General features: G+C 36.9%; 1 protein-coding gene across 3 annotated transcripts in view; it reads left to right on the top strand.

Annotated features, from left to right (window-relative positions):
• Positions 1 to 15,847, top strand: part of ARHGEF28 (Rho guanine nucleotide exchange factor 28) — a 372,652-nt gene that overhangs the window by 152,357 nt on the left and 204,448 nt on the right. For all 3 annotated transcript variants that reach the window (XM_027864273.1, XM_027864271.1, XM_027864272.1), the window contains exon 6: positions 15,445 to 15,628. In XM_027864273.1, the coding sequence (XP_027720074.1) occupies positions 15,445 to 15,628 (184 nt within the window). The remainder of the gene's footprint in view (positions 1 to 15,444; positions 15,629 to 15,847) is intronic.

Raw genomic sequence — 15,847 nt, forward strand, 5'->3', positions numbered from 1 at the left:
TTTGGGGCAAGGGGGAGAAAGAAAGGGAAAACAAAACCCTTATATCAAATATGCGTAATCAAGAAAAGCATTCCCACATTGGCCATATCCAAACATCTATGATATGTCTAATTATGCATCTTAAGATCATCACCTCTCTGTCAGGAGCTGGGTAGCATGGTTCATCGCCTCTGGAATTGTGATTGGTCATTGTATTAAGTCTTTCCAAGTTGTTTATTTTTTAAATTTTTTTTTTTTTAGGCAATTGGGGTTAAGTGACTTGCCCAGGGTCACACAGCTAGTAACTGTCAAGTGTTTGGTCTGAGGCCACATTTGAACTCAGGTCCTCCGCTCTATCCACCGCACCACCTAGCTGCCCCAAAGTTACTTATTTTTATAAAGTTGTTACACTATAAATTGTTCTCCTGGTTTTGTTCACTTACTCTGTATCAATGCATACACACCTTCCCGTGTCTTCTAAAGTCTGTCTTCTAAAACCATCCTTTTAATAATTTTTATTGGGGGCTAGGCAATGAGGTTAAGTGACACGCCCAGGGTCACACAGCTAGTAAGTATTATGTGTCTTGGGCTGGATTTGAACTCAGGTCCTCCTGACTGCAGGGCCGGTGCTGTATCCACTGCGCCACCTCTTTTAATCATTTTTTATGGCACAATATGATTCCTTTGCATTCTTATGTCATTTTTGTTGATGGGCATCCCCTAAGTTTCCAGTTCTTTGTCAGAACAAAAAGCAGCCATGATCCTTAAACTGGAAATATCAAGGCTGTGCTAGGATCTGGTATCATGCAACGTCAACATGATCCCTCAGAATGTCCTAGGATACAAGAAAGAGAAGTTGGGTTGTCATCTTTGAATAAGGATCTAGATTTTTCAATGTTTTCATAGCGTGCTTGTAAGAATGAGAATATTCCTTAAGGTAGGAAAACAAATGACCAGTATGTATCAAAAGAAGCTCCTTAATGTATGAGAGCTTTTGTATCTAATTTATAAATCCAAGATGATTTCTCCTCCTGGCAATTGAGGTTAAGTGACTTGCCCAGGGTCATACAGCTAGTGAGTGTCTGAGGCCTTATTTGAACTCAGGTTCTTCTGATTCCAGGGCTGGTGCTCTATCCACCACTTAGCTGCCCCAAGATAATTTTTTTTTTAGTTGTCTAGTTATATCATGAGAAACAAACAGCACAGAAGGTTTTTCCCTTCAGAGAGGAGGTGTCAGGGCATAGAAGTACATATAAATGGTTTTAGGGACCTCTTATTTTGACCAGAACCCTCTGACTCTGACCCTCAAGATAGCACTGAGATAGAGTATGACTTGGTTAAGTGAGTCAGTTATATACACCGACAGACTATTCTGCTCTGGGACTCTGGATTCACATTTTTCTTGCTCCTGAATTACGCCTTTTATTTTCCCTCTTTCAAAGTTCAGGTCAAATTTCATCTGTGTGAGGTCCTTTCTGATCCCCTTAGCCACCAATGTCTCCCTCTCAGAATCACAATTGACTTTATATATTTTGTATATACTTATATATTTGCATGTTTCCTCCGAATGAATGCAAGCTTTTTGAGGGTTTTGGTTGTTCGGTTGTTTCAGTCATGTCCTGCTCTTTCCTCTCTGACGCAGAATGTTTTAGGATGATAAGGTAGGCTTTCTATGGGAGAGTAAGAGACGATGTGAGCTGTATATTATTGTGAAGGAGAGTCAGGGTGGTGTGGTAGACAGCTTACTAGACTTGGAACCAAAAAGTTGTTGTTCAGTTGTGTCCGACTCTTCATGACCCTATTTGCAATTTTCTGGGCGAAGATGATGGAGTGCTTTGCCATTTCCTTTTCCAGCTTATTTTATAGATGAAGAAACTGAGGCAAGCAGCACTAAGTAACTTGCCCAGAGTCACACAACTAGTAAGTATCTGAAGCTGGATTTGAACTCATGTAGATGAGTCTTCCTGTTTCCAAGCCCAGTGTTCTATCTACTGCACCACCTGGCTGCCCATTTCTTGGGAGGGGGGGAGGGACTGTTTACTTTTTAATCTTTTTATCTCCAGCACTTAGCATAGAACATGGTCTATAGCTCTATAGCAGGTGCTTAGTAAGTGCTTGTTTGTTGATTAATTAACTAAGATATTCCATGATTTGCAGCTATGTGTAGCATTGTCACAAGGTTATTGGTGTTAAAGAGAGGTCTATATTTGGGGGAATGGTTTGGAAAATGCTTTGCAGTTTCCCAAATACAATCTAGTATTCTAAACTTCTCATTCAATTTTACACTGATCTCATTGTCCATCAATAGGGTCTTATGATATCTATATTATCTGTATCTACACACATATATACTTTTTTGTATGTTTGTTGATAGACCATCTCTATAGTCATTCTATCCAATTTTTATATCATAGTTTGGACAGCAGTCTTTCTTCATCCATTTGATTTTTTTTTAATGTGTGGAAAATTAGAACTTTTTAGTAATTAGGGATCACATTTAGGAAACTCTATACTGTTCTGGGGCTTGAGGCAATCAAGACAAGTTTTGTGGGAAAACAAGAACATTTGGGACATCTCATATCTATATCTATATCTATCTATCTATCTATCTAATTCTTCCATTTGCATTGTATGTTATACCAAAAGTAATAGAGCCTTTGGCATAGAGCAATTAGCACTTAATGCTGATTTATTCAACCATTTGTGATAGCAGTGAACCTTTATGGCAAACATGTCTATCTCTTTTATGCCTTACTTGATATCATAATCAGAGAGACAGCTCTCTTTCTTGTCATGTCTTTTGTGTAGTATTATAGTTATTCATATATGCATGGGAGGCACTATTTTGGTTCTTTAAGGCTAAATTTATGTAACAATAAAAGTTTTTGAAAAAAATCTGTAGTAAGCACAGTGAGATCTTGTATTTGCACCTTTTGTTATTGTTGTTGTATCCAACTCTCCATGACCCCTTTTGGGGTATTCTTGGCAAAGATACTGGAGTGGTTTGCTATTTCCTTCACCAGCTCATTTTACAGATGAGGAAACTGAGACAAACCGGGTTAAGTGACTTGCTCAGGGTCACATAGCCAGTAAGTGTCTAACACTGCATTTGAACTCAGAAAGATGAGTCTTCCTGATTCCAGGCTGGTGCTCTATTTTGTCTCCTAGCTGCCCCTTTTCACCTTTTAGTTCACTGTATGATGATAGAGCTTAATCAACAGGTATAATTACAGTGTTAGGTGCTGGGATATATAGATAAAAAAGTAGTTTGCTGAAGGATGTTCTTTGTAAAAATCCTCCTTGTTCCCTCCTTCTAGCTTCATCAAAAATGCCCTTGATATGTACATAAAATACTTTCATAAAAATTTTTATAGAGTTGAGAAAATAGGCTGAAATATTGATGATATTTGATGTAATACTTTCTGTTACCCTCAGATAGATATTTCTCCTCTGTGTGACATAAATCTTTAATGATATCATCACTATCTTGTCATCATAGTTAAGTGACTCTCTCCAAACCAGTAATCATTGGCATAGGTCAAATCTTAGGAAGAAGCACCAATCTCCCCACAATTAAATAGCCTAATTAGCTATTAAAGTCACCGCTCCATCACAATACAACACAGTGATTCAATGACATTAATAAATGAACAGCAACACTTCAATTATAACTTACAAATAATGGCCATAATAATTACAGTAAGACAATTACTCCAGTTAGGAAGAGCTTCAGTAGAAAAAAGCCAAAAGGAAAACTTTTTGTCTGTCAGTTACAGTCTAGAAAATATATATGTGAAAAAAAAATCTTTGCTGGGCCTTAGCATTTCCAGAGGAATTTGCTTCCCCAAACTCAACAAAACTTTGGGATTTTTTTATGTAAAAAAAATTTGTTAAAGACAAACCAATGTCCTAAGATCAAAATCCATATGCAAATATCTTAATTTTGTTTCTGGGTATTTGTATCAGGTTTGGTTTATGTAAATTGTTTCTCTGAGACTCATTTTCCTTCTCTGAATCATTTCCTCCAGAAGAGCCAATTGTAATCACATGACATATATTCTAGTAGCACAAAGAATGACGATTTACTTATTTGACCCCCTCTTTTTATACTTAGTCTAGCATAGCTACTCTTCACCTCTTTGTTTTCTCTAATAACCTTTCTGTTTCCTCATATTACACATCAGGCATCGTGATGTTGGAAGCTAAATGTGATGGTTCCATTGTTTTTGATGGAGAAAACAATTTGCTGCATAAATCTTGAGAGATCTTGAGGATTTTTGTCTGTTGCCTTTTGGCTTTAATAAGATCTCACCCAAACATTATGCAATTTTTTCTTTCATAACTTTTTGCTATTTTATGAGGAGACACTACTCATAGTTTTCTTTTATAAAATTTAAAAAATGAGATTGTATTCTAAACTGTTTTTACTCTTGCCTTCCATATCTCTTCACTTGGTAAGGATCAAATGTTTGCTGGCTCTTTTTGAGTTATTTGGGTCTCTTCATTGTGGTAACTGCTTTGTATCAGTTAAATTTATATAAGAAATGGATAGTCCATATCAGTGTCTGTTACTTTATCTGTTTCTCATTTTTTTGTATCAAATTTCTTTAGATAGAGTTGGTTGGAATTATTTGAGTATTTTTATTTTTGCTATAAGAAATCAATTGTCTAAATATACATTGACAACTTATTTGGCAGTGACTCCTGTTTTGGAAACCAGTCATTTTCTGACCAGGTATAGTCAGTTTTTTTTGTGACATTATTTAATGGATACCATATTCCATGCCTTCCTGACTGTTATTTTGAAGAAGTTTTTATGATATAAGCACATGAGGCTTCTCCATAGTCTACAAACCTTTGACTTCTTTAATTTTTTTCATCTTGAGCCATATTTTTCAACATATATGTTCATTGTTGCTATAGCCCCATCCCTCCACCAAAAGAATTATCACCCAATGGGTAGCTTACTGATGGTAAGCTTATCCATGCCTGAGATAACTCAGGTGGTCCTTGGAAAGCAGCCAAAGTCTATTTCTAGGACATTACTCAAAACCTTTCTAGCATGGTAGAACCTGCCTGAGCTACTGACCTATTTGTATGTTTTTGACAACCCAGAATCCCATATATCACACCAGTGGAGTATACATTTTTTGCATTTCACTGATGATGAAGGTTTTAAACTAGCTTTAAAAATGAAGTTTTTGAAAACTTATTTTGTAGACCAGTTAGTATCTGCTACACTTTCTGTACACGTTATACATGATAGTGTTAATAAATGACATTTTTGTAGTACTTTAAAATTTGCAAAGCATACAAAATTATGTAATTTGAAAAATGTAGTATAAGCCTATGTCTACCCTTTACTAGATGATAGTTTCATTGGTTAGATAACTATTTTATTTATATTTTGCCTATCATAAGTTCATTTATATTTTATTTATATCTGCACATTTAGATATGTAAGAATTTGTGTATGTAAGCTTGACAAGGAGTGGTTGAGTGGACAAAATCCACTTAGATTCAGGAAGACCTGGGTTCAAGTGTAGCTTCTGACAAATACTTGCTGTGTGACCATAGGCAAGTCATTAAACCTCTCCCAGACAACTCTCAAGTTGAGTTACTAATGACTCACTGATTTGCATTGAGTAGAAGGAATTTCTTGCTGAGATTTCCCTATACTAGGTACAACAACCATTAAATCTACTCTACAGAAACCTTGCCCCCCCTTACTCTCAAAGGCTTGGAAAGTAAAGTAAAAGTCTTTTTATGAAGTTGATTTAGCTGATTTTTAAAAAAATTTCAGGCAACATTGAAAAGCAAATGTGTGCTGGAGATCTCACTGGCTCAATCAATAAAAGAACATTTATAAAGTGTCTACTGTGTCCTAGGCACTGTGCTAAGCCTTGGGGATACAAAGAGAAGCAAAAGGCAGTCATTGCCCTCAAGGAGCTCACAGTCTAATGGGAGAGACTGAATGCAAACAAATATATACAAACAAGCTATGGACTGGATAAATAGGAAATAGTGAACAAAAAGAAGATACTAGAATGAAAGGCTTGCTGTAAAAGATGGAATTTTAGATGGAACTTAAAGGAAGCCAGGGAAGCCAGTAGGCTGATTATAGGCAGAACTGAGGAGGGAAAACATTGCAGGCATGGAGGAAAGCTAAAGAGATTGCCTTGAAGCTGAGAGATGGAGTGTCTTGTATGCGACAAGAGGCCACTGTCACTGGATCAAGGTGTATAGGTCCAGGAGTAATGTATAACAAGAGTGGAAAGGTAGGAGGGCTAGGTTTTGAAGGACTTTGAATGCCAAACAAAAATTTTTATCTGATTTTGGAGGTGATAGGAAGCCACCCTGAAGTCATGCTATCCTTCCCAAAAATAAGACAAATCTGAGATAATCAAGGTTTTGGAGAGAGACTGCAATGTTTATTGGATTTCTGTTTTTGATTTTAGCATCTTGTTCAATTCTTTTTTTTTTTTTAAGGCAATTGGGGTTAAGTGACTTGCCCAGGGTCACACAGCTAGTATGTGTCTAGTGTTTGGTCTGAGATTAGATTTGAACTCAGGTCCTCCTGACTTCAGGGCTGGTGCTCTATCTGCTGGCGCCACCTAGCTGCCTCATCTTGTTCAATTCTTAAAGGCATAGTCTATTATATTTCGAGGACAGTAAGGAGAAGACAAAATCATTGGTAAAAACTGCACAGAGTATCAATTAGATTTCTTTGTTTTGTGTTTCATTACCAACATATTTCATTTAATGCATGAAAAGGGATGGGCTGGTATGGTTGCTTTGAATATGCCATTGGTAAACCAGTGTTAAATGTATATGTTTGGAGGCAGCTAGATAGTGCAGTGGGTAGAGCACTGGCTATAGAGTCAGGAGGACTTGAGTTCAAATCCTCAGGCACTTAACACTTGCTGGCTGTGTGACCTTGCACAAGACCCTGACTGCCTGGTCAAAAAAATCCCCAAAAAACAAAACAAAAAAAAAAACCCTGTATGTTTGGCTACTTGGCATTTCATTCAGAAGTGTGATGTATTTTCAATTTAGGTAGGATATAATGGCCCTGAAACTTAGATGAATTGGTAAGTAAAATGACTTGTCCTTAAATAAGGTACCATCTGATGAATTACTTCTTCCATACCACCATATTGAGAGTGAGATGGCCTAAAATTTTGTAGTTTGTTGAAATGAACATTGCATTTTGCTGAACTGCACTTACTGTGTGGTGACAATGATGATGTTGATCATTTTTTGTAGATTCTTGAATCTGGCTTTAAACTAATAATTGTATCTTTCCTTTTTCAAATGAGGAAATTGAGGCCGAGTGAGATTCACAGTGTTCCCAAGTTACAGACTCTGAGTCACTTACTCATATAAATAATTTCATGACTGTAACAGATTGTTCAATCTTTTGATATTATGTCTGGGTGATCCTGACCAGGTCATACTTTTTTTTTTTTTTTAGTAGCCTTTAGAATAATTACTGGCAATTTTGTTTCAGTAAGAGGAGTTCTGAATGACTCTTAGCTCTAACCAAACAGGAAGAAGCATATTTAGTTGGTGAGAAAACATTTCATTTTGAAAGCATGACCAGCAGCAAATTGGATTTCTCTTCTTTTCCTTCCCCCCCCCCCCCCCCCCCCCATGGTAGGGGCTTGAAATGCATGTAATAAGCAGAATTCTTTTCGGCAAACATCATACTGTGGCCTAGTTCAAGTTCATTTAGCTGAATTTTCACTTTGAAAGAAAAAGCTTTGCCTCTCCTTGGGCTTTTAATTCCTTCAAACACTAGAATGTCCAATTTCTTCCTAACTCTGCCTTCCTCCACAAAGATTCCCGCAGGAGAGTCACCAGAAAGTCACTCAGTTCAATGAGTTTATTGTTCTCTTTCTTTGATCAAGGTGCTTGAGGGGGAGAATGAAGAGGATAAAGGAGGATAACAAAGATTTTAAAGTATATGAACTAGAACAGGCAAGGGAAGCTACTCTGGGAGAAAAGGGAGTGGGAGATGTAAAAGATCTGGTGTAAGGAAAGCTTCCTATTCATTAGCATTCTCCCAAAGTGGAATGGCCCCCTGGGGGGTCCTGACTTCCCCCTCATTTATGGAGGCTTTTAGGCAAAGACAAGATGGCCATTTATCAGATATATTGTAGAGCACGGGTCAACAGATCCCCATGTCTATGACCTTGGAGAGGAAAAAAAGTTATATCTTTATTTTCCCTAACCTTTGATTGCTTATCTTGTATTTTATTTTATGCCTTTAAAAACATTATTCTACTATTGTACTGTAAGACATGATGAAGGAATGGTTTCAGAAAAAACCTGGAAAGACCATATGAACTGGTGCAGAGTGAAGTGAACAGAACCAGGAGAACACTGTACACAGCAACAGCCATACTGTAAAGATAATCAGCTGTGAAAGATGTAGCTACTCTGATCAAGACAATGATCACGACAGTTCCAAAGGACCCAAGGTGAAAAATGTTACCCACCTCTAGAGAGACATCTGATGAACTCTGAGTGTAGATTGAAGCATATTTTTTCACTTTCCTTATTTTTCTTGCTTTATTTTTTCAAATATGGAAATGTCTTGCATGACTTCACATGTATAATGGGTATTGTAATGCTTGCCTTCTCAATGCATAGGGGAAGGGCTGTGGGGAGGGAGAGAATTTGGAACTCAAAATAAAAAAAAATGAATGATAAAAATATATATTATTTTGAGAAAAAATCCATAGGCTCACGAGACTTCCAAAAGAGTCCATGATACACAAAAAGGTGAAGAACCCTAGTTATTGATGGGATTTGCTTTCAGCTGTGGATGATTCTGCAGTTCTGTGAAATGTGAATAAACAATGTTAAGAATCCTGCCCATAGTGAAAGCTGGATATAGTAGAGCTTCCTTTTCTGCTGAGACAGCCACCAACAGTACAGGTTTTGTTAAGCAGTGTACCAAGTTTAGTGCTAGGTAGCAAAAGATCAGGCTCATGAGAAGGTCTATGGCTTCTAAGAAATTCCATTACCAAGTAAAATAACTAGCCTTAAAATGTGGAAATTATCCATAGCCTGAAACAACCATGCTTTGTTGTACCTCGTCTGTGTTTGTGTGGATATTGGATTGTCCAATGCCAATTGAATCCATAGAAGCATCTTTTTGGAATGTTAGCAGTGGTCTATAACTAGAAAAGTTTTGGGAATGATCTCAGAAGGTATGCAGAAAAGAATGCTCTCTAAATAAATCAACTAGAGGTTTAAAAACATCATAATTCCTTGTCAATGCTTCAACAGCTAAAACTGTTTTGGGCCATGCTGGGAAGATTAAGAAATTTGGTATCTTGGCCAAACAGTCAAAGCATCATTGTGTTTGATGTATGAATTGACTTTTTGGGAACACTTACTAACCCAACCCGTATTCTTTAGAAATTTGGGGGTTTGATTATTTACTCTGAAGAAGTCTCTACTGTGACACACATGGTATGTAATCACAAGCAGCTACGACAGAGGCCATGTAAACACCATTCTGCTTATCCTCATTTAACAGCTGAGGAAACTCAAACAGAGGTGAAGTGACTTGCCAAGAGTCACAAAGCTAGTAAGTTCTTACATGGATGCATATAGAAAATTCAACTTCAAAATGAACCTTATTGACCCAAAACTTTAAATAAAAGTTAGAGTGACTTTAAAAGACTTTAATTAAATTTTTTGGTATGCATATAGACAAGTGCAATTTCCTGTGAAAAAGGCCATATAGGCAGCTAGGTGGCAAAAATAGACAGAGCATTGGACTTGGATCCAGGAAAAACTGAGTTCAAGTTCAACCTCAGAAACTTACTAGCTGTATGATCTTGGGCCACTCACTTCACCTCTGTCCGGCTCAGTTTCCTCATCTGTAAAATGAGGATAATAATAGCATCTACCTTCCGAAGTTCCTGTAAAGATCAAATGAGATTGTTTGTAAAACTTTGCAACTCTAAAGTGTTATATAAATGTTCGCTATAATAATAATAATTAATAATAGCATCTACCTCTCAAGGTTCTTGTAAAGATCAAATGAGATTGTTTGTAAAACTTTGCAAACTCTAAAGTGTTATATAAATATTCGCTATAATAATAATAATTAATAATAGAATCTACCTCTCAAGGTTCTTGTAAGGATCAAATGAGATTATGTTTGTAAAAATACTCTGCAAACCTTAAAGTGTTACATAAATGCTGACTATTAATATTTTTCTCCATTGGGGGGCGGGAAACTATTTTTTTTCCTTTCTGGTGAAGACTAGAATATCTGTTTTCAAATATGTGTGGCAGGAAGGTGGAGGTGGAAGATGAAAGGTGGGGGTGGGTGGAAACCTCTACCTCTTTGGACCATTGCTCCTTCAAGGCTTGGCTCAAGGGCCAAGTCTTTCAAAAGACTTGTTTGATTTTCCCATTTGACATTCCTCCCTGTCCCCTACCCTCTATCACTTTGAATTTATTTTATGCATATATATGTATAAATACATACATGTATATATAGATATAGTTATACACACACATATATAGATATGGACATACATGTGTATACACATATATGTATATATACCTATACATATATATATGCACACATACATCTATATAAATATTTATTTTTTGTGTACATATATCTTTTCCAGTAGAATAGTAGAATTTATGTACCTATATCCTCCCAATATGTCCCTTTGAGGACAGGGACTTTGGATCACCTTGTATTTGTATCCCCTATGCCTAGCTCAGGGCCTGTCATATAGTAGGCACTTCATAAATACTTGTTGACTGATTGAACACGTACAAATTAATTATGTTACATCAAACTTTATTTGGAAATTAATCAGTTCCATAAGGAATTATGTCCTATTGTGATTTAGTTAACTGAAATTTCCATCTTTAATTTTTATTCTATACAGCAGTGGTACTATCTATCCTCCCATATGACCATGAGATCTTATATCTATATTACAATTGACAAATTGACTTCTTGGGACATTTTCATTAATAGCACCCTTTGTCACTTTGGGTCACCCCATGGTTAGATGTGTTCACCCTGAGAATTAGTTGGTCTGTATCAAAACAATACCCATTGTAACATAATTCTTTGGCAGAGGTGCATAAATCCATGAATGTTTTTGTTTTTTTATAACTTTTTGTTTTTATAACTATTTCCTTTGTAATCCTGTGTTTTTTATTTTATTCACCAAAAAACATTATTTTGAGAAGGGGTCTTTTGGTGTCCCCAGACTACCAGAAAAGTCCATGACATGAAACAGGTTATGGTGTTGGGGCGATATGGGGAATGAGATCATTGCTGTGCAGTAAACTGAAGTAAGGGACATCAAGCAGAGAAGTCAGATGGTTTTAGATATTTGGTAAAAGTCTAATTACAAACATTGTGATAAGTGTGTGTGTCTATAACATACACAGGAGCTGATAGCCTAACTTGATATCCAGGTTTAAGAATGGGGCAGACCTTTTTGAGTAAAAGCCCTGGTCAGCTACTTGATGAAGGCAAAATTGTAAACAGTTCCTCAAATAGTAGCTTTAGGTACAAACCAAAGAAGAACCTTCATGTGAATGCAGTGAACAATGTTGATGTGAAGCATTGCCTATACCTACTGATGCAGCTTGCACTAGAGCCAGTAATATTTTTAAATGAATAACTACATAATAATAATAGCTAACATTTATACTGTGCTTTAAGTTTTGCAAAAGACTTTGTGTGTCATCTTACTTGATCTTCACAACAACCCTGTGAGTTGGGTATATTAGTTTTCCATTTTAATAATTAGCAAACAGGTTTAGAGACATTAAACAGTGTGCTCAGGGTCACAAAACCAGTGTGTGTCTGAGAGAAAACTTGAATACAGGCTTCCTTGACTCCAGGTCTCTCTCTGCTATGCTAACTATTTGCTATAGATAATAAGTAACAATGTTATGAAATTATCTGTAATAAATAACATTATTGAATTATATATAATAAATAATGGGATGTATTTGCAACAAAATATATAAATTACATATTATATATAATTCACATACTGTTATAATATAATTGTAAATACATTATAATATATTATAAATGTATAATAATATATTTAAACACATTACACAATTACATACTACATATATATATATGATTCATATTATTATGTGGTAAATAACATAAATGAGTAAGTATGCATCTCTATGTCACTCTCCAGCTCCCAATCTAGAAAATGTCATCTCTGTAGGTTGGTATTTAAAGCATGTACCAGTCTGATTCCATCCTATGTCTCCAGGTTTATTTTATTTTAATTCTAAACTGAACACCAAAGAAGGAACATATCTGTACACAGAGCAGAACACCGAAAGAGGATTTTATATGAAACTGTGAATTCCCATTTCACAGTGCTTGCTTTTTATGAAAAGATGCTCACTTTTTTATTTAAAAAATATATATGTATATGTTGCACATTACTTTCAAAACTGTTGCTTGTTTATACTTCCTTCTGAATTTCCTTCTGTTCTCTTCTGTGCATTCAAAATAAGTGTTAATCTCTTGTTTTCATTACCTTTGATACTTTTCTCCTTTTGCAGTCATTAATGGAGAGAAGGGAGGGAGGGGCACTCCTTGTAACAAACATAGTTGAGGAAAATGAATCCACATAGTTACCAAGTCTGAAAACCAATGTCTCTGCCCCTTATGTCTATCATTTCTTGATTGGGGAAGGGGGGTGGGTGGGTAGAGGTTGTCTCGTGTTGCCTTGGGACATGTGTTCTGGCTGTCTGTGCTCTCCCTTCGTTTGGACGGGGGCCCTTTCATATTTCCCTTGGGCTTCTGGATGATTTTTTTGTGCAGTTCTGGGATGGATAGAAGTCACTATAGTTTCTCAATAGATTTTTTGATCATTCTTTGTTTTGGTGTGAATTTCAAGGTTTTGCTGGAGCAGATTGGTGGGAGCTGGGAAATGTCTTGTCGGGAAGACCTCCAGGTTTATTGTATAGTCTTCTCTCTCACACACACTATATGTTCTTTTTTTTTGTGAGGCAATCGGGGTTAATTGACTTGCCCAGGGTCACACAGCTAGTAAGTGTTGAGTGTCTGAGGCTGGATTTGAACTCAGGTCCTCCTGACTCCAGGGCTGGTTCTCTATCCACTCCATCACCTAGCTGCCTCTAGACTATATATGCTAACCAAATTTGTCTGCTTGTTATTCCCCCAATTTGGCATTTACACAGACTTTCTCACATACCTAGGACATACTTCTTCCTCATTCCTGTCTCTTAAATTCTTTATTTTCCTTTAAAGCTTAGTTCATATACTATTTCCTACATAGGTCTTTCCTGATCTCCCTGGTTGTTCATGTTCTTTCCCTTCTCAAAGAATCATGTAAACATGATTGTAATCTTGTCCTCCCCTCCCTGCCCCCACAAACCTCAGATTGTAAGCTCCTTAGTGCCACACACTTAATAGGTGCTATTAAATGCTTGTTAGATTGGATTGCTGAGATGAATTTATGCATATATGTATATATTATAATATAATATGTATACTTGTGTGTATGTGATTTTTCCAAATGGAGATTTGATCATTAGAATATAGTATTGTTTTCAAAGAAAATACTAAGGGGTAAACTCATAGTCTCATGTTTAGGGTACTAAAATCACTCTAGAAAAGCATATTGGATAGTGAGCAGACTTTGAAATCAGGAAGACCTAGGTTCCAGTCACACCTCTGACACATACTGTCTCTGTGACTTTGACTTTAAGCAAGCCACTTGGTCTCTCAATGCTCCAGGCAACTCTTTAAAACTAGAAGTGACTACCTGGCAAGACTGAGTGTAATCGATTAGGGGAAAAACTTATATTCAATGATGTAGCTCTTGAGTGGCTCTTGAGAAGCCAGAGCTAAATAGAAAAAAATGACTTTCAAATACAAGACTCAAGAGAAACATGAAAAAGTAAACAGGAAAGAGAAATCATAAGGGATGAATTAAAGTTGAATTGTTTGCATTCCACATGGAAAGATGATATTTGTAACTCATGAGACCTTTCTCAGTATTAGGGTAGCTGGAGGGAATATATATATAGATAGAGGGCGCAGGGTGAGTTGAAGATGAAGGGATGATATCTAAAAAAAGAAAATTAAGGGGTGAGAGAGGAATGTACTGGGAGAAGGAGAAAGAGAGAGGTAGAATGGGGTAAATTATCTCACATAAAACAGACAGGAAAAAGCTTTTACAGTGGAGGGGAAAAGGGGGAAGGTGAGAAGGAATGAGTGAACTCTCATCAAATTTGACTTAAGGAAGGAATAACATACACACCCAATTGGGAATGGAAATCTATCTTACCCTACAGGAAAGTAGGGGGGTAGGGGATAAGAGAGGGAGGGGTGATAGAAGGGAGGGCAGATTGGGGGAGAGGCTAATCAGAAGCAAACACTTTTGAGGAGGGACAGAGACAAAGGAAAGAATAGAATAAATAGGGGCTGGGATAGGAAGGAGGGAACTATAGTTAGTTTTTCCCAACATGACTACTATGGAAGTGTTTTGTGTGACAGCACATGGATAGGTTATGTCAAATTCCTTGCCTTCTCAATGAGGATGGGTGGGGAGGGAGGAAGGGAGAGAATTTGAAACTCACAAGTTTCAGAAACGAATGTTAGAAATTGTTTCTGCATGCAACTGGGAAATAAGATATATAGGCAAAGGGGTATTGAAATCTATCTTACCCTACAAGAAAATAGAAGGGGAAGGGGATAAGGGGGAGGTAATAGAAGAGAGAACAGATTGGATAAAAGGGGAATCAGAATGCAGGCCATGATGGGATGGGGGGAGGGGAGAGATGGAGAGAAAATTTGGAACTCAAAATCTTGTGGAAGTAAATGTTGAAAACTAAAAATAAATAAATAAAATAAAAAAAAACCTAGAAGTGGCAGAGAAGGTGCTAAACCTGTATTAATAGAGAGAGTTAATTCTTTTGGGAATTTCCTATGCCAATAAAATCTAGTCCTTATCCCTAGGTCTAGTCCTTATCCCTATCTCTAAGAGTTGATGCAGCCCATTGACTGCGAAGGAAACTGTATATCTCTCTCCTGCAAGGCTATCTTGTGCTTCAAGGAAATTTATGGATCCATCTCCCAAGTTCAAAAAGAAGTTAACAACAGAGCTGATGCTAGAAAGAGATTTTTGTCTTACTTGCTGTCATGGGAAAAACTCTTCATTTAATCCCTAATTTTTCATTGGGATAACACTAAAGAAAAGGATTGCAAAAAGGGCTCCCTCAAATGCACCCCAAATGAATAAGACTTTGAGGTGGCATCTTTACTCACTTCTTAAGAGATGAGAGGGGAAAATGCATTTTCCCTTACCTTTCCAAGGTATCTGACCATGTATCTGACCAATGGATGAGAGAAAATATTTCACTAAAGTAACCAATATCTTATTTTTCTTTTTTTTTTTTTAGTGATGGCACATATGGAGTCTCTTCTTCACATCGCAACGAGATGGGGCTTGGTTAAGTTTTCACAGTTCCTCTTATGTCTCCCTGGGGGAAGACAGGCCCTAGCTTTGACTAATGAAGAGGGAGCTCTGCCATTGGACTTGGCTTTGAAGCTTGGGCACTCCAGACTGGTAGAAATCATCAATAAGTAAGTGTCTGCTTGATACGGTGCTTTCTCTGTCGATATTAATTAGTTATGGTACTTGACGAGTGAAATTCTTTTAATAATATCACAGTTTGATATTATCATCAGTTTGGCTGTTAGTGGTAGCCAAAGAGCCAGAGCAAAGGTTTAGTTAGTACAATGGGATAGCAACCCAAGGTGCTGTTTGATAAGAAGCATTTTGTGTTTCTGCTGCCCTCACCA

The sequence above is a fragment of the Vombatus ursinus genome, unplaced genomic scaffold, assembly GCF_900497805.2.
Source record: "Vombatus ursinus unplaced genomic scaffold, bare-nosed wombat genome assembly UNPS02014774.1, whole genome shotgun sequence".
NCBI lineage: Eukaryota > Metazoa > Chordata > Mammalia > Diprotodontia > Vombatidae > Vombatus > Vombatus ursinus.